The sequence below is a fragment of the Akebia trifoliata genome, chromosome 2 (genome assembly GCF_017979445.1).
Source record: "Akebia trifoliata isolate Shusen 1 chromosome 2, ASM1797944v1, whole genome shotgun sequence".
NCBI lineage: Eukaryota > Viridiplantae > Streptophyta > Magnoliopsida > Ranunculales > Lardizabalaceae > Akebia > Akebia trifoliata.
This window is the reverse complement of record NC_141376.1, coordinates 15947069-15972309: the sequence shown is the minus strand read 5'-3', so window position 1 is coordinate 15972309 and position 25241 is coordinate 15947069. Positions and strand designations below refer to the sequence as shown.

The 25241-nt window shown below is 35.6% G+C and overlaps 1 protein-coding gene across 9 annotated transcripts; it reads left to right on the top strand.

Annotated features, from left to right (window-relative positions):
* The first annotated feature begins 538 nt into the window (after nucleotides 1-538).
* Nucleotides 539-24610, top strand: LOC147409783 (uncharacterized). 9 transcript variants are annotated; one of them, XM_086431847.1, is made up of 10 exons: nucleotides 539-1132; nucleotides 2642-3098; nucleotides 3259-3331; nucleotides 3505-3576; nucleotides 3665-5477; nucleotides 13196-13394; nucleotides 19289-19339; nucleotides 21383-21439; nucleotides 22734-22835; nucleotides 23126-24610. In XM_086431847.1, exons 6-10 carry the CDS (start codon nucleotides 13322-13324, stop codon nucleotides 23215-23217), a joined length of 375 nt encoding a protein of 124 aa, XP_086287973.1. In that variant the 5' UTR covers nucleotides 539-1132; nucleotides 2642-3098; nucleotides 3259-3331; nucleotides 3505-3576; nucleotides 3665-5477; nucleotides 13196-13321; the 3' UTR covers nucleotides 23218-24610. The 9 variants fall into 9 exon arrangements, 7 of the variants coding, with proteins under 7 accessions (XP_086287973.1, XP_086287972.1, XP_086287971.1 ...); XM_086431846.1 differs by having other exon boundaries at nucleotides 2642-3331; XM_086431845.1 differs by having other exon boundaries at nucleotides 2642-2729; nucleotides 2917-5477.
* The last annotated feature ends 631 nt before the right edge of the window (nucleotides 24611-25241 follow it).

The window sequence follows — 25241 nt, the reverse complement described above, 5'->3', positions numbered from 1 at the left end:
TTTAGGATGTTTCTGATCATTTTTTAATGGAATCTGACCTCACCATTAGATTCAAAATGATCGAAAAACATAGTTTAGCCTGTAAGCACGCTCAAATGCGAGTCCGAATATAAAAGTTGCAAAATCCTCGATTACCGGGTCGGACCAGGCTAAAACAGTGACTTTTTGTTAGAGGAATAATTTTTAAAATTCGATCATACCATTGGGTTCATAACGAAAAATTATTCAACATAGACTATTTATTTGTCATTTTTGGAGATCAAGAAGTCGAATTATCGCCAAAAACGAAAATGACATCAAGTTTAGGGGTCACGTCAGGCTAAAAATGTAAATTTTTTATGGAGACATAATTTGTAGAAATTGACTATACCATTAGATCCGGAATGAAAAATTAGGCAAAATAGAGTATTCGTTTGTCAGATTTGGAGTCCAAATGATCAAGTTATCGACGATCCAAACAATTGACAAAATACCAATTTCGTCCCAACTTTTATATAAATAAAAAAATTTAATTTTTTTTCAAACCCATCTTCCCCAACGCATCCATACAACCGAGACATATAAAACGATTTTTTTTTTCTTTTCTCTTCGACCTTCCACCTCAGATCCTTCGCAAACGGTTCGTCGTCGACGATCGCCGCAGAAGGGAAAAAGGTCCGCAGCTACGTTCTCTACAAAACCCACCCAACCTTTCTTCATTTCACTTTCTATTTCACTCGATATCGTCAAAAATCAGCCGTATTTGGATACAGAAATTTCGAAACTTTGACCTCGGATTTCGTCCGTTTCGAGGTCAAACTGTCTTCCGACGCAGAAGGGAGAAACGTCCGTAGCCTCATTCTCTACAAAACCCACCCAACCTTGCTTCTTTTTACTTTCTATTTCACCCGATATCGTCAAAAATCAGCCGTATTTGGATACGGAGATTTTCGTAACTTCGACCTCGATTTTCATCGGTTTCGGGGTCAAACCGCCTTTCGCCGTAGAAGGGAGAAGAGACAAGCACATCGAGATCTTCAAAACCATCAGGTCGATTTTAAAAATCAGCCGCTTCGAAGTTCGGTCCGTCTCGATTTCCGTGCTGATCGCCTCGATTTCCGTGCACGTGCTTTGATCCTTTCGCCTAGAGATTGTAAGGAACTCTGAATTTCTATTAATAATCATAGATTGTGAAAATTTCATTTAGGATTTTATTGGAAAAATTTGGATGTATTTTCGAAATATAGAATTCTTTGTTTATTTCAAAATTCACGCCAGAAATTGCATGTTTGATATGTTTAATTGTATTTTTAACAAATTATACGTGGGTAGAGTATTTTAACGGGTTATTGCCATAAATTGGGTCTTGTGCACTGCTCGGGCCCCGTTTTGATATGAAATTTGTATTTTTTTTTCAATATTATTGATAGAAATAAATTGTATAGTTGAAAAATGTGATTTAATATTCAATGAACTCATATTGAGTTGATGAATATCAGAAAATAGATATTTTATGAAGATATTGAAAACTGTAAAAGTCGAAAAAAAAGGGAAAAAGGGTATGAAATGGTAAAATGTCAGAGTCACACCCGAGGGGTGATGTCTGCATTTTACGTTGTTGTGTTGTATGCAGGTTGGTGAACGGATATTCAGGGATAATGTTACTGGTTGCATGTTTATTTACTTTCTGTTAGCGCGAGACGCTCTGTTATGTTATTTATTTTAGGCCGGGTGGCCACACTTGCATGGTAGGAAACTGGATATCTATTCTCAACCTTGTATTGTTAATTTCTCTTTTGTTTTCAAATGAAAATAATATATATAAGTAGTTATTTTGTGAGCTGTTAAAGAGTTTGTGAATGCCTGAAGGGATAGTGCATCATATCATCCGGAGTGGTGTACTATCCTGGGATGTACGGTAGGGACCACCAAACTCATACGTGGTATGGGACGCGTATGAGAGTGGAGTCACAACTGGAATCCAGGTTTATTCCTCTCTATCTTTACCAGTGAACTTGTAATGTAAAGGTGGTCGTATACGAATGGTTTGTATCTTTGGGAATCACATGTACGCCTGATAGGCATAGACGAAGATGATTAGTCAGTGATCACTAACAATCTATAGTAGTCGAACGTTCTGACACATCGAAAAGAGACCCATTGCTTACGGTCACGTCAAACGGCCAGCCTGAGCCGGATAAATGGTCAACCAAGCGTGGTAAACAGCGACCAGCCACAAAATCAGGAACTAAAAGCCCGAGAAGAATTGTAACATCATGTCCCGACTGGGAGCGATCCAGTCGTGAATCCCAACTCTCTAATTCCAATACTCCACCAGTGTGTATTATGTATCTGTTGCTTATTTTGATATATAAGATGAAATGAATGTTTATTGTTTCTATTTGATCAATTAGATTTGTATAAAAAGAGAATGTTATAGTGAGTACTACTGATCGATGTAATGTGAGTTTTAAAATGTTTAGTTGCTCATCCCTGGCTATATGTACCAGTTAATCGTAGTTTTCTTCTGTAAAATTTTGTTTATTTTAAAATGATTCAGTATGTTTATTCGTTCATGTTAGGAGAGGTTATTGGCAGAAATTGTTGCTTCCTTACTGGGTAACCCTTGTTACTCACCCTTTCCTTCTCTATTTTTTTTTAGTTTCAGATCTAAAGCTTGGCGAGACAAGTATAGAGCACGAATGAGAATCATCTGGTGGGTCAAATAGATAGCCAGACTTTGTCACTTGGTAAGTATTGGAGTTATACTCCATTTGTCTAGGAGTATTATAGATTTGTATTGAGCGTTAGGATTCTTGTTAGAGTGAGAAAATTTTGTATAATCCCATAAATTTTCTTCTTCCGCACTCTGATAATTCGTACGTTATTAGACTTATATAGGCTTCCACTAGTATTATATTTTGTATATGTATGCAGGATTGTATGTCGTTTATCAGGTGCAGGTTGAACGCCTTGGAATGCTAACATAAACAGAGGAGACCATGCCGAAATTTCGAGGTGCTACATAATACCTCGAGATCTGACATGGGAATTTGTGTTAGCGTTTCGGCGGGGCGCCACATAAATCCTGTATTAGCTTCTCGATCCCAAGTCCTCAGGTATAAAATTGTAGTTTTTTCTTTGTTTTTGAACATAAGATCTTCTTTTAATCTCTTCTTAGTTCAGTATGGTGTCTGAATATTTTTTACGTAATATTTTATCACTTTAAACTTTATTTATGTTGGTGACTAACATCCTTTTTATTTTGAGAACTAGAAGAGCAATTTAAGAAAGAAAAGGAATGGAGGAGTAGAGAAAGCCAGAGAGTGAAACAAGGAGAGAAGTCGTAGAAGTGGGTTTTTTCAACTAGTTGGTTAATTTTTCTGATAAAAAACAGGTGTTTTCTGGTGGTTAGGCAATTTTAAAAAAAAGCCTGCAATTTTGTTTAAGGAAGAAAATTGTTTACATTGTTTTGGTTTCTGCTTGACTGAAATGTTTACATTTTTTTGTCATCTACCACTTCAGGGTGCTATAAATCTATTGATGTATGTCTATAAGAGGGAGTTTGTTGTTATGGGTGGTTATCTTACAGATGAGGTTCATTCTCGATTATATCAATCGATTATTCTTAATTCCCCAATTTATTTCAAGTTATTTGGGACTTCTTGCATTTTTGTTTATGCAGGTGTATCGCGAGACTGTGGAGTCCATTGTTCTAATAATTTTTCAATGGACCAAAGCAACTTGTTTTGCATATGGGCAAACAGGCAAGTACTTGAATTTCCTAAATTTGACACATTGGCTTAGATACTTGGACATACTTGAAATTGACCACTTCACCTATAGAGTCATTTTTCTTGGATAATAAAATGCATCATTTCATTCATTTATCTCTTGAATTTTTTGAGGCAATCAAACTTTCTGATTTGTTTTTTTTTTTAAAGGACCCTATTATGTTTGGAATAGTCACCTATGCTTCTTATCTCTTTGTTTTTTTTTTTTTTAAAGGACTCTATTATGTTAGGAATAGTCACCTGTGCTTCTTATTTATTCTTGACCAAGAAAGCTCTACTTTTGGAGAGGTAACTATAACTTTGGGTTAGAAATTGCAAGGTTCATTCAAGTAATTTTCCCTTATATGTATAGTCCCTTACTTAAGTATTCAATTTTGTGTCTAGAAATGTGCTACTTCTAGCTGTCCAATGGATTTGTTAGTTCAATTCCAACAACTCGAATGAAATCACATTTTGATCAAGTTTTGAAGGCCAAAGAATGTGTCTTCAATTTCTTTTTCTCTCGATATATTGAATTAATTTGCCAACAAACTCTATGCCCATCAAATTAGAAAAAGAATTTGCCGAATTCTTTTGCTTAAAAAAAAAGGAAAATTGAACCTGTTAACTTGTGGAGCAGTACACATACTATCTGATTTGGAAACAAATTGAAAGACTTTGAAAGAAGATTCTTAGATATCAAACAGAGAACACCTAGAATGTTATTTTATTATAAATTGAAACACTTGCATCTAAAACCATCCTAGGATCATAATTGTCTTCAGAGTTCATATGACACAAAGACGATGGCTTCTGATCAGTTAAATACATTGTCCAACAAGCTGTTTGTTGAAGGTGAGCTTTGTTCACTAAACCATGTGTCTTGCACAGAATTGGGGGAGCTATCATTCACCCCTTCTATTGGAATCATGCATATACTCCTTTGTGGCACAAACAATCCCCGACTCTCCACCATGACGTTCTTAATTATTTGACAATTGAGACTTCTCACTTACATTAGATGACTGTTGGAGTTGAATAGTACATGCTCGACAACTCGAGTATCTTCCTCGATTGAGTGAGACCACTTCCAAAGGTTAGGTGATTCAAGAAATTTGTTTGTTTGTGATATGTATGGGCATTCCCTATTTGTTTCCACAGATAACGAAGCAACACAATGAAGATTGCAAAAAACTTTTAAGACTCATGGGAGTGCTTGTAGTTGAGGTAGATTAATTACTTCAATTACTTTACTGTCTATTGACTTTTGCTCTCTTGTTTTGTTTTCTTTTGAATTTGGGTATATTACCACAATAAAATATTCATTTTCTTCTCATGATTCTTAAAGGGTAGTATAATTGATATATAGATCATGAACCACACATATAGACATTCTTCCAAAATAGCTTGTTTGTGTTTGAAATGAACAGGATTGAAGATAAGGGGTTATTCATATTGAGACAAATGATCATTATTCTTGTTTGAATTTCTCCTCTTATGTCCTGGTCTGGATTTATAATTCTTCAATTTGAAAAGGATTTCAAATCAGCGCTAATATTCTAAGTGATTGATTGTAGATTTGAAGACATCTCATTTAGTTTATGAGATGTTGAATGATTCCCCAAGTACAATGCAGTTTGGATTAGGACACTGTTCTGATTTCTTCACCATTTAAAGGATCCAAGCTCAAGAAAAGTCCCAGTAATGGAATTTGAAGTTGTAAAGGTGCATAGAACTGTACATTGACTTGTGCACTTTTCAGTGATGGAATTTTAGTTCACTTTTCCAAGATTTCCTTTTTCTTTTGTTTCAGATTTTAGAGGAGCTTAATTTGGTTGAGAAAAAATTTAGAGTACTCAACTCTAAATGCACAAATATTGGATATAAACAAGTAAACAAATTACTTGTACTATACCCTTAATAAAAATACCACAAGTTAAAGAAGAAAATAACACTCTATTACGAAAAATACAATTTTTACAAACACTCACACTTTCTGCAACCTCTCAACTTATTTCTCACAACTTGTTTTCCCACTTCTTGATACAAAATGAAAGAACTCACCCATATTCATACTAGTGGCACCTCCTTAACCAATGGTTAGGATTGTGCCAACACATTTTTAATTTAATGGTTATAATTTTGTCATCTAGAACTTTCTAAAAATATCTATTAGTCTAGAGTTTTTCACAAAAATATCTACTATTCTATAATTTTCTACTTTTTCTTTATCTAAAAAGAATATCTAGAGTTTTCTTTAGAAAGATTCTAGAAATTGGGTTTGAGTAAAAAGTTTGGGCTTTTTCAATTGGGCTAATGTTGGATTTTAACACTCTCCCTCAACACCAACTCTTATTCTTTGCACCATGTCGAGTTGACAACAAAAATTTTCAAACTTGCCGGTACTTAATCCTTTTGTGAGTAAGTCTACAACTTGATCATCTGTTTTGATTTGCCTCATTTTTATATCTTCTTCAAGAACCTTCTCTCTAATGAAGTGATAATGTACTTCCACATGTTTAGTTCTCGCATGAAAAACTGGATTCTTTGTCAAACGAATTGTTGACTAGTTATCACAGTATAATGGAACCACATAATTTATTGATTGATGTAGATCGTTCATCAGTTGTATCAGTCACATACTCTCTTGAGCTGTTATTTTTGCTGCTCGATATTCTGCTTATGTTTTTGACAAAGACACAGTCAGTTGTCTCTTGCTACACCAAGAAATCACTCCAGATCCAAGAGTAAACATATACCCAGTAGTTGATCAGTGAGTGTCGTGATCTCCTGCATAGTCAACATCACAATAGCCAACTAGCTTGCAATCTTCACCTTTCTTATACAAAAGACCATAATCAATTGTAGCCTTCACGTATCTCAGTATTCGTCGGACTGCTTCCAAATGTGACTTCTTTGGATTTTGCAAGTACCGACTCATCACACCCACTGCATAAGTTAAGTAGATAAGACTACCTACTAATTGTCGATACAACGTTGCATCTTCCAAGTATTTTCCTTTATGTGCACACATCTTAGCATTTGGTTCCATCGGTGTTGAGATTGGTTTGCTTTCGAGCATTCCGAACTTCTTCAATAAATCTCTAGAATATTTTTGCTGGTAGAGAAATATTCCTTCTTGTGTACGATCAACTTCTAGAGCAACGAAGTGCTTGAGTTGTCCAAGTTCTTTCATCTGGTAACGAACAGATAGAGTCTCCATTGTTCGAATAATTTCTACCTCATCATCACCCGTTATGATTAAATCATCCACGTACACAAATAGGATAGCTAACTTTCCTCCATTAGTTTTAACAAACAAGTTGGAATCTGCAAGTGTTACTGAAAAGCCACTTTGGGTAAGAAATTCAAAAATCTTACCGTACCATGCCCTTGGTGCTTGTTTTAATCCATAAAGTACCTTTCATAACTTACACACATACTTAGGATGATCTTGGTTCTGAAAACCCGTTGGCTGAATCATATAGATCTCTCGATCTAACTCCCCATGTAGAAAGGCATTCTTTACATCCATCTGCCACAGGTTCCAGTTTTTGGTAGTCGTAAGTCCTAGTAGGACTCGTACAGTTGTAAGCTTCGCCATCAGACTAAATGTTTCATCATAGTCTAGCCCATATTGTTGAGAAAACCCTCGAGCCACCAGTCTAGCCTTATACCTCTCGATCGATCCATTTGGAAGACACTTTATCTTGTAAACCCATTTGTAAGATATGGGTTTCACATCTTTTGGCTTTGACGCCAGATCCCAGGTCTGATTTTGCTTTAACGCTATGACTTTTTATTTCATCGCTTTGATCCACTCAGAGCTTTCTAATGCTTCTTCAAATGTTTCGGATTCTTTAGCAGTTGCTTCTTTGGCTATGGTTGCATTGGCATATTTGGGATTTAGTTTGCGAATTTTGTTTGACTTTCTCAATTGTGATTGTGGAGTTGATACTTCCGTTTCTTCAAGATGATCTGATTATTGATACACACCAGTTTCCCAAGGATTCTGGGCCAACTCTTGATCACCATCACTATCATGCAGATCTCCTGCTTCATCTGAACTTGGTTGAATTTTGACAGTATGTTCCTCTATCTTTTGTTGTAGCTTGTATTCGAATTCTCTTGAATCTAGCAACATCTCTTTTTCTAAGGACCACCAAGAAGATGCTTCGTCGAATACCACATCTCACAATGTGTAACATCTTCCAGTTGTAGGATCATATCTCCACCCCTTTCTCTAACTATCATATCCAATAAAGATACATATAACTGCTTTCTTGTCAAACTTGCTACGTAAATGATCAGGAACAAATACATAGCATACACATCCAAATACTCGAAAGTAGTTAACTGTAGGCTTTATATCCTATAGTTTCTCAAAGGGTGAAATAAACTCTAACCTTGGTTGAGGAAGTTTGTTGGTTACATGGGCTATTGTTCTCATAGCTTCGGTCCAAAACCTTATAGGTACATTATTTGCATGTAGCATACTCCAACAAATTTCTGCAAGATACCAATTTTTTCTTTCTACTACACCATTCTGTTGTGGTATATTGGCACACGTATACTGACGACGTATTTTGCATTTTTGTAAGTATAAAGAGAACTCATTTGAGCTATATTCTCCTCCATTGTCTGTGCGCAAGCAACATATTTTCTTTCTTACTTCTCTTTCAACTATCTCTTTGAACTCTTTAAACTTTGAAAAAGTTTCAAATTTTTCTTTCATAAAAAAAACCCACACATACTAAAGAAGTCATCAATGAAGGTCACTATGTACCGCATTCCACCAACTGATGGTTGTTTAAATGGCCCGAACACATCAGAGTGAACTAACTCTAATGGTTATTTTGCTTTAAACTTCAATTTCTCGTATGGCAATTGATGTGCTTTACCATACTGGCATCCTGCACAGACCGTGTCTGTTCTCATGTCAAGCTGAGGAAGTCCCTTAAGCATCGACTTCTTTACCATCACACTTAGCTTGGAATAGCTAACATGACTTAATCACATGTGCTACAAATCTGCTATCTCGTTCCTTCTTGTCTTGTTTACATATGCAGACTCTGTTGACATTACATAAACTGACGCCAATCGTCGTCCCTCCATTGTTGGCTTTTCTGAGATTTTGAAGTCACGATATACCTTCACATCTTGAGGACCGAACAAGACATAGTAGCCTGATGATATTAGTTGAGCCACAGATAGTAAATTTTTCTTCATTCCTAGAACATGGTAGACATCTTGAAGTGGCACCTGGTTAGAATTATAACGAGGTGTGACTATCGTCTTACCGATGTAAGCTATTAGTAACCTTGAGTTGTCAGCTGTCACCACCACACGACTTTCCTTGTACTCAAACAAATTTTGCAACTTCTGTTTATTACCTGTCATATGATTTAAGCACTCCGAGTCTACGAACCAATCATTCTCATAGTCAATCTGTTCAGATGTAGTTGTAAGAGCTACTTCTTCTTCTTCTTTTACAAACGATGCTTTAGCATCCTATTCATCTTCAATTTTCTCCTTAGAACTGGAAGTAATAACATTACTCTCAGCATACTTTTTCTTAGACCAACAATTTTTTGCCATATGACCTTTCTTCCCACAATTGTAGCAATCGCCATCGAACTTTCTACTGTTACCGCAATTCTTTGAAGCTCCCCTGGATGAGAGTTTCTCTCTCTTTGATGACCTTTTGTCTTGTTATCATTCATTTTAGATCCACCTCTGACGTACTACTTGAAGTTGTCCTTGTTTTTGCTTGTGTAAAGTGTTTCATCCTCACCCTTTAGTGAAACTCCTCTTATTTGTTTAGCTAAAGCTTCTTGACTAACAAGCAAATTTTTGAACTCAACAAGTGATGGTTGTGTCAGCCATCCTTGTACTGCAGCAATAAAATTTTAGTATTCGGATTGCAAATCATGGATAATTATTCTTTTTATCCTTGTTTCTCCAATAACAGCATTCGGATCTACATCTGAAATCTTATGGCATATAGACTTCACCTTATGAAAGTATTGGACAATTGTCATGTCGCGTTGCACCATTGATAGTAGCTCGTTCTTGAGAAGTTGTAGTTTTATATCGTTCTTCTTTGAAAGAGTGTAGCAAAAATATCCTATGCTCCTTTCAGAGTTTTGAAATCTCGAATGTGCTTCAATATTTCTTTTGCAATTGTGGTTTTTAAAGCAAATATCGCCTTCCCTGCTTTAATCTTTTATTTTCGCAAGGTGCCATTGGCATCTTCTACTATCGGTTGTGTAACTTCACTACCGCTGACAATCTCCCAAAGGTCTTGACCTTGTAGGTAAGACTCCATGCATGTTGCCCACGTGTTGTAGTTTTAGTTGTTGAGTTTCTTGATATCTCCAACTACTTAAAGGTCACCCATCGTGCCGACAGAACTTCGACTATACGGAACAAACTTGACTAACGATCTTGTAGAGTAGTAAACACCTCACGACTCAAGATAGCTCCACCAAAATCGATCATTGGCAACCTCGCTCTGATACCAATTGTTGAGAAAAAATTTAGAGTACTCAACTCTAAATGCAAAAATATTGGATATAAACAAGTAAACAAATTACTTGTACTATACTCTTAATAAAAATACCACTCACAAGTTGGAAAAGAAAATAATATTCTATTACGAAAAACACAATTTTTACAAACACTCACACTTTCTACAACCTCTCAACTTGTTTCTCACTACTTGATACAAAATGAGAGAACTCACCCCTATTCATACTAGTGGCAACTCCTTAACTAATGGTTAGGATTGTGCCTGTACATTTTTAATCTAATGGTTATAATTTTGTCATGTAGAACTTTCTAAAAATATTTATTAGTCTAGAGTTTTCCACAAAAATATCTACTATTCTAGAATTTTCTACTTTTCTCTTATCTAAAAAGAACATCTAGAGTTTTCTTTAGGAAGATTCTAGAAATTAGGTTGGTGTTGGATTTTAACAAATCTCATGATGGATCAATTCACTGACTTGTACATTCTTTCTGGGTATGACTATTGTGACAGTATTCAAGATTAGTATTGAATCACTTACCATATTTTTTATTATCTCCAAGCGTGATAAATTCTAGCACAAAAATTCCAATGCAGAAACCTTGAAACTCTTCAAGGAACAAAGCAATATTTTTTCTTATGGAAACCAAATGCTACCTGCCTTCACTGATGATGCTATCAACTTCTTCAAGGGAATGAAAGATAGATGAGAAAATAAATAAGCTAATGAAGAATAAAGGAAATCACACAATTTCTTCCACCAAAATCCAGGTTTAACAATTCTTGGTTTCCAAATCTTGACGAACCCACTTACCTGATTTGGAAATAGAAATACCATATCCAGTGATGGAAAATAGTCATTGTTTCAACCCCATAACAAAAATAAAATTTACATTATCAGATACACTGCTCCCAACACAGATGGACAAAAATGGACTACCATTATTTCAGCCAAAAATCATAAAAGATTTCCTCTAAATTCTACTATGACATGTTAATCACCATACCTGGAGGACAAAGCAGATCTATCAAGAATTTGGTTGACATTCTTAGCCAGTTTACACTCTCAAATGGCAATTAAAGCCATTAAGAAAATATCTATCACAACGCCTTGGGGGCATGTACTGATGTTTGTAATTCAAGAAATATGGTCTCAAAAAATACAGATTTTGAACACTTACATAAAGAACCACTGGAATATGTTTTTGTATAGTGATAGCAATCAAAATGGGGCAGGAATGTTTTCATATGTAAACCTAAAATTAAATCAATCAAACTTGTGAAATTAATAGAATTAGGCAGAGACACTCTTTGTAACTCATCAAGTAAGTCGTCCCATGCTAGCATTTCCTTCAAAGTTGTTCTCACAGTCAACTTATTTGCCGTGAACTTTCCATGGTAGTTGAGCCTTGCTTTCACCCCTGTCAGAGGATCAACCACGTACAATGCATGCCTATTCAAGTAGAAACCTACAAAACATGGTACATGTAAGTAGACCCAAGTGTGTGCATTCCATATCTAGTAAACCCAAGAGAAAGAACATAAGACATTCTCTAATAGCTACCTAACAACATTCATATATAAATAATTTAAACAAGAGAAGGAATTAAAATAGATAATCTAAAGTCTTGCCTTAACCAAGATTCTGTCACGAATCGAGAGTGATGAGAAAAGGTTGGGGAAGAAGATAGTAGCTTCGTTCTTGGGAGAAGAAGATGGCTTCGTTTTTAGGGTTCACTTTTGGGGAAGACGAGAGAGAGAGAGAGTGAGTGAGTTTTGTGATTGCAGGTTCTTTCTCAATGTTGGGGAATATGAGAGTACCCTTTTGTATTTGTTACTGTAGGAGGAGAAGACGATGCGGCCTTAGGGGGTGTGGTTTGGGGAAAACGAGCCAGTGTGGTTTTGTTAATCGAACGGGGAGACAAGCTAGGATTTCTACCAACAACAATTTTTTTTTTTTTAAACCATTACAATGCCAACGTATCCAACGTACAAGGGAGTGTAATTTTTTATTGTTATTTAAAACACCTCTCATTTTCAATGTGTAAGTAAGTGTGTATATAAAAATAATAATAATGATAACTTTTTTTTAAAATAAACCTGATAACTGTTGAAATTAAATTGGGGCCTTTGAGATTGTCTAAGTGGCCTTATGCTTGAGCTGACCCTGTCTGAAATAAATACAAAACGTCACGTGTATCATGACGAGGAGGGTTCCTCCAAAATTTTGAAGAGGCCAAACCACTTCAAAAGTTGGACTCCTCCCATTTATATACGTTTGAGGGTTCCAATTGGCTATCTTCTTTTATGACATCATGATGGATTGTGGTACATCAATTTTTGACCTCTTGTCGTAGCATGCATATGATGCATGTCATTTCCTATCTGGTTGGGTTCTACAAAGTAGTCTACCAACTTGAGGACACTTAGGTGGTTGCTTACACTACGTGAAAAACCTAAATTTTAAAAAAGAATTTGTTGGGCCTGGCTCGACGAATTTTATAACTTAAAATTCCATGGCTTTCAACCACATCTTTCATTCCCACGATCTCTGTCTCACTGTCTCTCTATCTCTCACAGTTTCGCTCTCAGTTTCGCCCACACTCTCTCTCTCTCTCCCTCTCTCTCTCTCTCTCTTTCTCCCTCTCCATCTCTCTCTCACAGTCTCTCTCTCGATCGACCCCTCGATCTCTCTCTCTCTCTCTCTCGATCTATCTTCCTCGATAGATCTCATCTCCCACTCTATTTGATCGATCAATCTCAATCTGATCCTCGTTTTTTATTGATAGACTCAAGAGGTATGTTTTTTATTGATAAGTCCAATTCTGTTAATCTGAAGAGAGATCACAAAGATGCATTTGAGGTATTTTCAATTTTGTAAAGTTTTGATGAAATTGATTTGTGATTGACACAGTTTTTAGTAATTAAAGTTTGAGATCTGATTCGAAACGATGCTGACGAAATTCGAAGCAAAGAGTAATCGGTTTGAAGGGCTTGAGTTTCCATAGTAAGAGGCCATGGATCCTTGTGAGTCTTCGCAATGGTTGATGAGCATGATGGACCTGTTCGTTGCGTTCATTTTCACAAATCTCAGCTTTCGTTCGTCTCCGGAGGTAATTTTGATTCTAATTTTATATTTCATTTTGTAATTCATCAGTTTCAATTTCTCATTAGGGTTAACTGTTACCATATAAATTAAGATCATCTGTGTTTCTATCTATAAAATATGGAGTAGTATAATTCTGTAGATCAGATTTGAATTTTCTTCTTGATAGAATTTGTAAAATTGGTGATTTTTTATGTAATTACTCAATTTCAATTGTTTGTCAGGGTTATCCCTTAGAATATTCCATTGAGATCATCTTTCATTTCTATCAATAAAAAAATTAGATTAGCTTCATTTCTGTAGATCAGTTTTGAATTTTTGTCTGATAGAATTCATTTTATAGATGGTGATTTTGTATATAATTCCTTAATTTCAATTGTTCGTTACGGTTAACTATTACAATGCCAACTGAGATTATCTTCAAGTTTTATCTATTAAAAATTAGATTAACTTCATTCGGCAGATCAGATTTGAATTTTTTTCTTATAAAATTTGTTTTATCATTGATGATTTTGAATGTAATTTTTAATCTATAAAATTAAAAGCACATAATATAGTCTTAAAAATATATTAAGATCATTGTTGATCTGATAATCACATTTTCTAGTTAAGCTCAACAAAACAATGACATCATGTTGATCTTACCGTCAAATTTCAATGGACCCACCCTACTTCTTTTGGTTTGAATCAAACCTCATAGTTTATGGTTTTGAAAGAAATCAGGAATTCCTTGGTTCTAATGGAATATAACCAAGTCTTTGTGCAGATTTCTGGGGAATCTTCTCCGCTTCAACGATCAACTCCAAGATTTGGTGCTATTTCGTCGATTTCGGAAAAAACACAGACAAGGAAAGATTTGCTGGCTAAAGGTTCTCAGCCGTTGATCCTTAAGAACCAGTTTCCTACTGTTGAGGCAGAGGAAGAAAATGAATCAGAAGAGGAAGAGGATGACGATGATTTTTCTACTTCTAATCCTACAAAACCAGATTATTCTTCTGATCTTGGAAGTGCTAGAACTAAGAAACTGAAAAATCGAAGACGTCGATCGTGGTCCAATCTAGGTCCTCCTAAACGGACTAGATCAAAGAGAAACCTCTAAACATATTTTTATGTCAGCTCTAATCTGGAATATCAGAGGAATTAATAATTCCTCATCACTCCTTAGACTAAAAAATATGTTAAAAAGTTTTAAACCTCTTCTGTTGGCTGTGCTGGAACCAATGTCTAGAAAAGACATAAAATTTGAACGAATGCAGTTAATTCTGAAATCCCGAATAGCAACCTCCAATGACGTTAATAACTGTGGGTCTATTTGGGTGTTTTGGTTCGGAGATCCCTCAAAATTTCGAGTAGTGCATCAGTCGTCTCAATTTATCCTTATTGATGCTGAAGTGGAGCAGAAAAAGTGTGTTTTTTGTATTCTTAGAGCTTCTTGGTTAATTGAAGAACGTCGTAAATTATGGAATGATTTAAAAGAGTTGCTGAAAGATGTTGGGAGTCTACTCATTGTAGGGGACTTTAACTCTATTCTATTTCCTGATGAAAAGAAAGGTGGGAGGTTTCCAAATCGTGTATCTATAGAAGACTTAGGAGAACTCATTGGGGCTCTGCAATTAGTTGACGCTGGTTTCTCGGGTAATAGATTCACATGGTGTAATAATAGGCAAGGAATTAATCGAATTTGGGCAAGATTGGATAGGGCCTTAGTGTCTCCTCCCTGGATTTCAGAATTGGGTACACCTTTGGTATCGCATCTACCAAGACTGTCATCCGATCATTGTCCTCTTCTTATTCGATTTTTTAAACCTTTACAGGGACCTAGTCAATTTCGATTTCTGGATTTCTGGGCTGAGAGGGAAGACTTCTTGCAAATTGTGAGGGAGTCTTGGTTTCCTAGAGCGGAAGGTTCTCCTTTGTATCGTTTCTTTTCAAAACTCAAAAGGCTGAAGGGTGCTCTAAAAGTATGGAATAAGGAGGTTGTGGGCAACGTACAAAAAAGACTGAAGGAAGCAGAAACTAAGGTCCAAGAATATGAAAACCTACTTGCCACTCAAGGTTGGGATCAAAATCTCTATTTAGAGTGTCAAAAATCCAAGTTGGAGTATGCTACTTGGGCAAGTAACGAGGAGTCGTTTTGGAAGCAAAAATCAAGAGTTTCTTGGCTCAAGGAAGGTGACAGAAACACTAAATTCTTTCACCTTTCTACTAAGATTCATACATTGAGAAACTCGATTAGACGAATTAGAAAATCTGATGGGACATTTATAGAAGACCAAGAAGAAATTGGTAGAGAGGCAGTCCATTCTTTTAAAGAGCTACTTAACTCTTCTCAAAGATGTTCTTATAGAAATTTGCTGGAGGGGCTAAATTGTAAAGTTACTGCTCAGCAGAATGATCGGTTGTGTGCTCTTCCTAATGAAATTGAGGTTTTGCAAGCTATACAAAGTATGAATGCCCAAGGAGCAGCAGGTCCGGATGGTTTCTCGGGGAATTTCTACGTTAAATGTTGGGATATCATCAAGCATGACTTGATGAAGGCAGTCATCAATTTTTTTCAGGAAGGCGTTATCCCAAAATCTGTCAATGCCACGTCTATTGCCTTGATCCCTAAGAATGAGGTACCTCTATCCTTTTCTGATTTTAGGCCTATTAGTTTATGCAATTTTTTGTATAAAATTTTATCTAAAATCTTGGCCTCGAGATTAGGAGAGCTTCTACCTTCCTTAATCTCTCCTGAACAAGGTGCTTTTGTTAAGGGTAGGAATATCTATGATAATATTGTGTTGGCTCATGAAGTGCTAGATGATCTTAATCTGAAAGTTAGAGGGAATAATGTGGCAATGAAGATCGATATGAAGAAAGCTTATGACAGGCTTGAGTGGCCGTTCTTACGGGCAGTACTTCTCAAGTTGGGGTTCTCGGAAGAATTTCTGAAGTTGATTAACGGGTGTCTGGAAAGTGTATCTTATTCGGTGCTAGTCAATGGGTGCTCATATGGATTTTTTGGAGGTAGTCGTGGTCTAAGACAAGGAGATCCCTTATCTCCTAGTCTTTTCATTCTCGCGGAGGAAGCACTTAGTGTGGGACTGAATCATTTAGCACAATCAGGACAAATGGAGAGATTTGCAGTTTCAAAAAAAGGGGTAGCCCCTAGCCACCTCTTATTTGCGGACGATTTGATCATTTTTTCTAAAGCTACTACGAAGTCTCTAAAAGTTATCAAAGAATTTCTGGAATCTTATGAGAAGGCATCAGGTCAGCAAGTCAGCTTAGAAAAAAGTTATTTTTTTGTGGCTAATCATATGGAAGGAAGGAGAATAGATCTTGTTAAAACAATTCTGGGTTTTTCAAAGGGCTCTTTACCAACCAATTATTTGGGTGTTCCGCTGTTTACTGGAAGAGTTACGAGAGAAATGTGTAGGGGCTTGGTTTCCAAGATCTCGAGGAAGATGATGGGTTGGAAGTCCAATCTTCTATCTAAAGGTGGTCGTTTAACCTTACTTTCACATGTACTCACTTCCATTCCAGTGTACCTAATTTCAATTCTACCCATTCCAAAGTATATTTCAGATTCTTTGGAGTCGAGCTTTGCTAAATTCTTTTGGGGTAGTACTGAGGGTAAAAGGAAAACTCATCTTGTTGCTTGGCATAAAGTATGTAAACCTAAGCTAGAAGGTGGGCTAGGTATTAAAACTCTTGCTGAGATCCATAAAACAGGTTTAACGAAAACATGCTGGAGATTGGTAAATGAGAAAGGGTTGTGGATAGACTACCTTAAGAAGAAGTATGTCAAGGATGGAAATTGGTGGACTCCGTAAAAAACGAGGGGCTCCAAGATTTGGAGAACTTTTCAAAATTTTCTTCATCCTACAATTAGACTTTCAAAATATTTGATTGGAGACGGTGCGACGACTTCTCTCTTCCTACACAACTGGAGAGGTTCAGTTCCGTTGATCGATTCCTATCCGGATGAAAATAAACAAATTATGGTGAAGGAGGTATGGAGTCATGTGGGCTGGAATGTTTCTAAACTTAGAGACCTAATTCAAGATGGCAATGCAGTGGAAGAGATTATTGCTTTTAATCTTCAGCAAACAAGTTTTGATAGAACAATCTGGAAGCTGTCAAAATCTGGGTTGTTTTCGTCCCGTTCGGCATAGGAATCAGTGAGAGAAAGGGGTAATGTATCTCATATCTGCAAAGCAATCTGGAAGGCTCAGGTACCCACCAAGATGAAGACTTTGGCGTGGAAGATCTATCATAAAGCATGTCCGGTGGATTGGATCCGAAAAAAATGGGGTTTCTCCATGGCGTCAAGATGTCCATGCTGTGAAGATGATGAAGAAACTGTTGAATACCTTTTCTATAAATGTTCTTTTTCTATAAAGGTGTGGAATTTTTTTAGCTGCCACCTTCTAGATGAGCAAGTCAGAATTATGACGCCTGGATTACTTCTTAATTGGGGCCTATCGAAAAATTCTCAATTTGGAAATGTCAATGGAATGATTCCATGGGTAGTATGCTGGAACATTTGGATCACTAGGAATAAATGTATCTTTGAGAACAAGAAGGCCTCTGTCCAGGGAGTTATATTCAGCTGTTTGAAATGGCTAAAAGAACTAGAAGATCATCAGATTTTCAAATATCCTTCCTCAGATGATGAAATCAAAAAGCTTCAAGCTATAGGTATACATAGGAGAACGATTCCTCAAAGACGTATAGTCAAAGTCTGCTGGGAAAAACCGCCAGCTGGCTGGTTTAAACTTAATACTGACGGTGCGGCAAGAGGTAACCCAGGTATTTCAGGAGGTGGTGCTATTCTACGTGATGATCATGGAGAACTTGTGGCAGCAGGGCACTGGGTTTTCGGAGAAGCGACAAACAATGTAGCTGAAATCCGTGCATTGGTAGTTGCATTGGAGAGCTTTGATTTAGTTGGTAAAAAAATTATTGTTGAAATGGATTCAGCTATCATAGTGAGGGGTCTTGCAAGTCATGTAGTCTCTTGGAAACTAGACGAATGGATATATAAGGCACGGACAATGCTATCGAAAATCGAAGTCAGAGTAACTCATGTTTGGAGAGAGGCAAATGTTGTTGCAGACGCCCTTGCTGCAGCAGCAATTCATAGTCAACAGTCGATGAAGTTCATGCGAGTAATGGAGTTACCTATTAATGTTAAACATGCTTATACTGGAGATAAGCTTGAATTGCCTCAACTTCGAATTGTAAATCGTTAGGGTCTGCCCTATGTACAAATTTTCCCATATATAATATAAATCATCTTGCTTGCTTAGCAAAAAATAAAATAAAATTATGACTTCTGACTTATCTGACAAGGACATGATTTCTTCTATAGATTTGAATGTTGATCAGCACTTTCTCTCTTCTATAGAGATTATGATGCACTTTACAATTGGGCTTTGGTTCTTCGAGTTTGATTTGAATGGCTTGTTTTATTATTTGGAAGAACTTTTTTTTAATGATTAACATGTTTTTATATCATGAGCTGGCAAAGTTAAGCAGAGGGTGAAAAATCATTTGCTGTACTACTCACAAGGCACAAATGGCCATGCTTTGTACATCTCTTTGCACCTAAAGTTTCATCTGCATGGTTTTAATATTCTTCTTCAATCCACTTAATTATGTGCATCATTTTATATTTCTGATTTACTTTATGACAGACCTTACTGTTATGGATATAGCTTTAGTCTGGCATTGACTTTAGAGCTGCACTGTTTGATGTTATTTTTCTCATTGACATGGGATGTCGTCAAATCTATTTAAAGAATTTCAAATGGAGCTCTTTTTTAAAATTGTACATAAATAATATAGTTAGTTTATATCATAAAAAAAATGGAAATCTTAAGTGTTCCTTTTTAATTTTTTGTTATTTTTCAGGCAACAACGAACTATGCAAAAGTTGTCGAATTGAATTGGAACAGTCCCCTGGTATTTCTTAAGAAGTTATTATATTATTTTTTTATGCTTATATGTAGTGTTGCATTCTTTTCTTGCCATGTTCTCTTACTATATCACTCTGCAACTCCTTAAGAAATTATGCATCTTGTCTCCATTTTGCAAGAAGGTAAACCTAATATCACTAATAAATATATCAACTTTTGAAGTATGCATCCTGTCTGCATTTTTGGACCATAAAAATAATATGGTGAATGGTCTATATTAATACAAAGATTGGGTAGTTATGAAACACATATTGGATAGTTAAAACACCTGGCTTAAATTTTGTCCTTGAAGATTACATTTCTATTTCACCAAATTCTGTTCATAGCTACTATTCTTTCCTCTTGTCCTAACAATTCAGTTTTTTTTTTTTTTTTTTTTCGGCTTTATAGTTTTTGTTCCTTTTTGGCTAGGGATACTTTAAAAATGCAAGGCTATGTTATATGCTGTAAATCTTCCTAAAGCTAATCTTAGAGGTACTGTAAAGGCTATGTATTATTCTATAAAGTTATTCAATATACATATCCACACAAAGAAAAGGTTATCTTAGTGTGGCAGAATTTTTTGTGTTATGATAGGAAGGCGTTGCATTTTTCTTGTGAAGTACATTACTTTTTCTCCCTTGGAATTTCTAGTAGAAGATTAGCGATGGTAACAGACTGAGAGTAGTTTCCCTGCTGTGAAATTCGGGCACCATATCTCTGCTTGGTGGCATCAACACTTGGGCAGTCATAAAAAAATAAATATGCTCCAATCCAATTGAAAAGTCCAGGAATGGAAAATACATGTTATACATACAAGTGTGTAGATCAATTTAATTTTGTAAAGTGGGCCGATGAGCTTCCAAATGAATTGCTGAAATTCTTAAGAAGGAACTTTTGTCATTATGTCCAAGGTTTAAAATATTGTATCGATTGAACGTTTCGATTAATGAAAAAATTGAGACGGTATCAGCCGATACATTTGATAAAACTGATACATTCCGATACATATCCGATAAATTCCAAAAACATTTGAATGTTTTGGGGTAAAGGTTTTGTATCGGTCTTTGATCATTTAATGTTGAAAATATCCACCCAACAGACATTGCAACTTTTCTCGATCAGCAAGTATGACAATAGAACCTAGTGGTTCCACATCTGATATTAATAAAACTGTGTTCAGAATCAAATTACTATAGTGGTTCTCTCTGTATTTAATTTTCAGATATTTCTGGCCACTAGTGCATAAGTATTTCTTTTGGACTCTGTATGGAAGAGAAAGCTTAGACAACCAAGATTTTTTTTTTGCAATGGAGGGACCCAAAGACAAATTATACAGACTTGGAATTGTCAAAGGAATATTTTTAAGGAAAAAAAGAAATTAGGTCTATATGGGGCCATAGAGATTGATTGTTGACCACAATGGTTAGAAAATTTGTTCTCAACCTCATAGCTTGACATACTCTTTTAAGCTTTCAAAATTCAAAACATGTTTGTTTACTATTGGGGTATTCCTAAATTTCCTTGAATGGTCTCCTTTGTGGTTGTCTTTATTATTCTTACCACTCATGTATTCTAACATTCTCATCTTTGTTACTTTCATTGAAGTCGAGTTTGTGGGGCTCTAGTACTTTTTATCAATGTTTGACACTAATACACGTGTCCCCGTCTATGTTACATACTCCAATATGTTCTATATAAAAAATGGAATGTAACATCTTAGGATAGGTACGCTCACTTCTATGTCCATGTACGAGATGGTTTCACGTGTTTTTTTTTTTCCAACACTTGGTTGAGTGACGTTATCTTGGGTACATGTTTACATTGTTAGAGAGATGTTGATTCCCTTTCTATTTATCCCTTTTGGTTCCTTTTATAGCTCCAAAAGATTAATGATGAGCAAAAAATCAGAAGTTGTAAAACAGAATGCGCTCTTCAAGTTGCAGAGATATGTTAGTGATTTAAGGTCTAACGGAGCTATTAGGTTGCAATATGTTAGATGATGGTGCTAAGTGTGTTAATAACTTTTTATTTATTTATTCTCTTTTAGGAAGAGGTGGTGAAGGCAAAATTAGAAGCCACTTCAAAGATTACGGCGTTGACCAAGGTAAAGACATGAGATGACACTGCTTTAGTTTGCAAAGGTGATTTTCTTTTGACTACAATATTGCAGTGTGGATTATTTTGATGGTTCTAATTTGTTATCTATAGAATTTATAATTCCTTTTTCCAATAGAAAGTGAAAAAACACATGATTGGACAGATTCTAGGGGAAGCATTTGTTATGGATAAGACTAATCAGTCTATCATTGTTGATTTCTCAAGTCTTGTGATAGTTTGTCTATTAAAAATATTTGTCAACAACACTCTGCTGAAGTTCCTTGAATTTTAAAGCATATTTAATTTTGTTTCTATTAGTTCTATAGTACTTCATCATTGTTGTTGCTATTTGAGTGCATATGACCATATTTTAAATTTTGAAGACAACTGCGAATCCTAGTTTTACCTTTTCCGGGCAATATTTTTTTGTATGAAATAATGTTTATTGGCTCTTCTGCATGAGTGCGCTTCCTTAGATTGGATACTCAGTCCAAATTGCATGAGTCATATAGCACTCTATTTCATTCACAGCTGTGTTTGATTGCTTTCTTTTCTTTAAAGCCCTTTCTACAATTCAAGATTTACATCTTCAACATGGCCTAGTTGACTGAACTTGACCTCGGAACCTTAGTCGAGGTTGACTCTACATTCCACTAACTTACGCATCCGGCTTCAATCTTTTTTTGTTTTTGTTTTTTGTTCTCTTTGTAACTTTTTCTTCATGAAGAAAGGCTGAGATGGGAGATCCTAATTATATGTTTTAGTGAATAAACTATGATCACATAAAAAGATCCATGTCTGATTACAATTTTGTAGTTTATGTTTATTGTTTAGTCTTCTTTTTTTGGTCCCTTTTGCCTAAGATATTTTCTTTTCATCGTCGTGGCACAGAAGACTTTCTTTCAAGTCCCCAAGGCATCATTGTTTTCTGATTCTTAAATGTTTCATACTAACCAATTAGCAAAAAGGTTCTTAAATTCTTCAAACCTCACGCTCATGTTATGGCTCCGTTTTTGGGAACAAAGGACAGACTTCTTAATCAAGGAAGATTATATATATATATCGTTAAAGACTCCCCATATCAATGAGACATCAAACAACCTTCCCAAACTATTTCAATTGGTTCTTCTGGTCTTGAGTTAATCATGATCTCAAGAGATATGGTAATTTGACAAGCACTTGTTCATCTTAATATAATTACTTCTTTATTTCATATATGATAATGAAATTGCGCTGTTGTTTTTTGTTTGGTTTGGTAGTTCTTGTTTCTTTTCTTCACTTTTTTGTTGTTGTTTATGCAGTACATCCAGGCTGCAATGATCAGGGTCCCACCCAGCCAGATTGTTCCCTTGAGAGTTTGGCTGTAATTGTCATCTATCCTCCATCCTGGCCAGATTCTAATGGTAATGTGGCCTTTATTCATTCTCTAACCCTTGTGACACACAAGCAAGGTGTGGTTGTTTAGTCATTTAGAATGGACAGATTGCTTGTTGATAAGTTTCTGGATGACACACTTTATGAAATCATTGCTTCATGTCTATATTTCCTTCTACGCTTTATTCCAAGTTCTGGTTTATATTTTTTATTTAAAACACGAATCTCCCTGTTAAGTTATTATGATTCTCACTAATAAAAGAAATTTTTTTATTATGATTCTTGTTGATTAGTATCAATTTTCTTTTTTGGTTCTCAGTGAGTTGTTGGAGAGTCCTGTTGGTCAATCGAATTCTCATAGTGTCAAAACTGAGCTTATTATACTTTCTTTGCCAGCAATTTGCTGGATAGGCAATTGAGCCCTTTTCACAATTGATGGAGACAGCTTTCATTGGTAGATTGGGTAATTTCGCCTCATATGTTTAGTTATTTGTATAATCGCATGCATCATCTCAAGTTCTAATACTTGCTTTCTCGATGCCAGTTGACTTGACTCTTGACTCACTGTATTTTAATGTTTAATCATATCATTATTGGTGGTCTCCATCTGTCAGTGATAGCAGGATGGGTTGACTTCGATTTTCTTGGATACTCTTTTCGTGAATTTTTTTTATGCATGTCACCTTGTGCATAATTTGACACAAGTTACTCACTTTCTAACTTAACCTCATTGAGCATGTGAGTTGATGTACTAAGAGAAGTAAGGTCAGACGGGTAAAATAGCATTTCTGCATATTTGGATGAGTAGTTCATGAATTTGGTGGATTACAAATCTTCAGCAGTATAATAATGATTCTTTATCATGTGGAATGGGATGTAGATAGAGATACCTGACAACCTCTCGGTGTTTGTAAGTTGAGAAAACTAAATTACGTGAAGTTTTACCGATCATTTAAAAAAAAGAAAATAGAAAAAAGAAAAACCCTTCCCTGAAGTTGTTATGGTGAGTACCCTTATATTTGGTGCAATTTTACCTGATGAGATCTATGTTAGAAAAGTAAAGAAGATATGGTTTTAGACAAAATTGAATGGAGGAAAATAAATCCATATGGCTTTTGTGTGTCATTTGGCTGGTTTGGTTGCTACAGATTTAATTTTGTTCCAATATTTTGTGTAGTCAATCTGTTTCCCATGTTTGGGATTAGCTGACATGTATCCTGTGTTTTTTAGTTGTGTCCTCTTTGACTCCCTGGATCAACCTATTGTATTTGTTTGCATAGTTATTTCCATGATTCTTACATTCTTCGAGTATGGAAGTTAAAATGCCAGACAAAAATTTTAGTCACCATCCAATAATTGAAAGATTTTACATTTTTGTTTGTGTTCAAGAGATCCTGTGGAGTTGGCTTCAATAGGTGTTTCCATATCAATCTTCAACATTATATCCAAGATATTCAATAGTCCTCCTTAGTGTCTCGACTTCATTTGTGGCTGAAGACATTGCAAAAAATGCCAGCATGGAATTTGCTTCAGGTGAAGTTAAATAGATCCTTTAATGACTTCTAAGGAACTCAACATGCCATCTTATATTAGGTTCACTACACATGTATGAAATACTTTTGCCACAACTGTGTCTATTTTTCTATCTGAATTTAGGTCGATTGGTGTGTTGATAGGGGTCTTTCAGGATAAAGCACTAATGATAAACCACTTGATGAAAAGACTAGAAGAAAGCAATTGTATTTTAGCTGTTGAAATTGGTATTTTTGAGGCTTTAGCCTTGTACTTGGGATCTAGATTTTTAGTGCCCAATTGATTCTATTAGAACTTGTTTAGTAATGGAATTTCAATATATAATATGAATTTTAAGTTGTTTCATTTAATTTGGAACTTGTTTTATGATTTTTCTTTTGTTTTTTATTTTTTTGATTTTTTTATTATATCGTTTATTGTGATTGGTGAATTAGAGGATCGTGTTATTGTTTGTTAAACCTCCAAATTCAACCGCCATACTTTATGGATTTTTGTTTGTTTTTTTTAAGCTCAATCTCCAATAATTTGATAGTCTAAGACCGTAAAAAAAAATTCTACAAGAAAATATTTGATGAGCATATTTGATGGGATGGTCCGTCAAATTTTGAGAAATTTGACGGGCTAAGACCGTCAAATATGGGTTTTTTCACATAGTGCTAAGTGTCATAATCGTATTCTTTCGAAGCGAGATCGTGCAGTGCTTGGGGTGCTAATCCACAAGCAAGTTTGTCAAAATTATCTCACACATAAAACGTAAGTAGCCACACGAGGCAAAGTTCAGAGGCAACTTTGTTAATATAGTATGCAAATTATACAGAGTAACACGTTACAAAAGCAAATTGGTGTGCTATAAGTAACTAGTGATCTATGTCACGCAGGACTCCACGTAGCTTAGGCGAAGG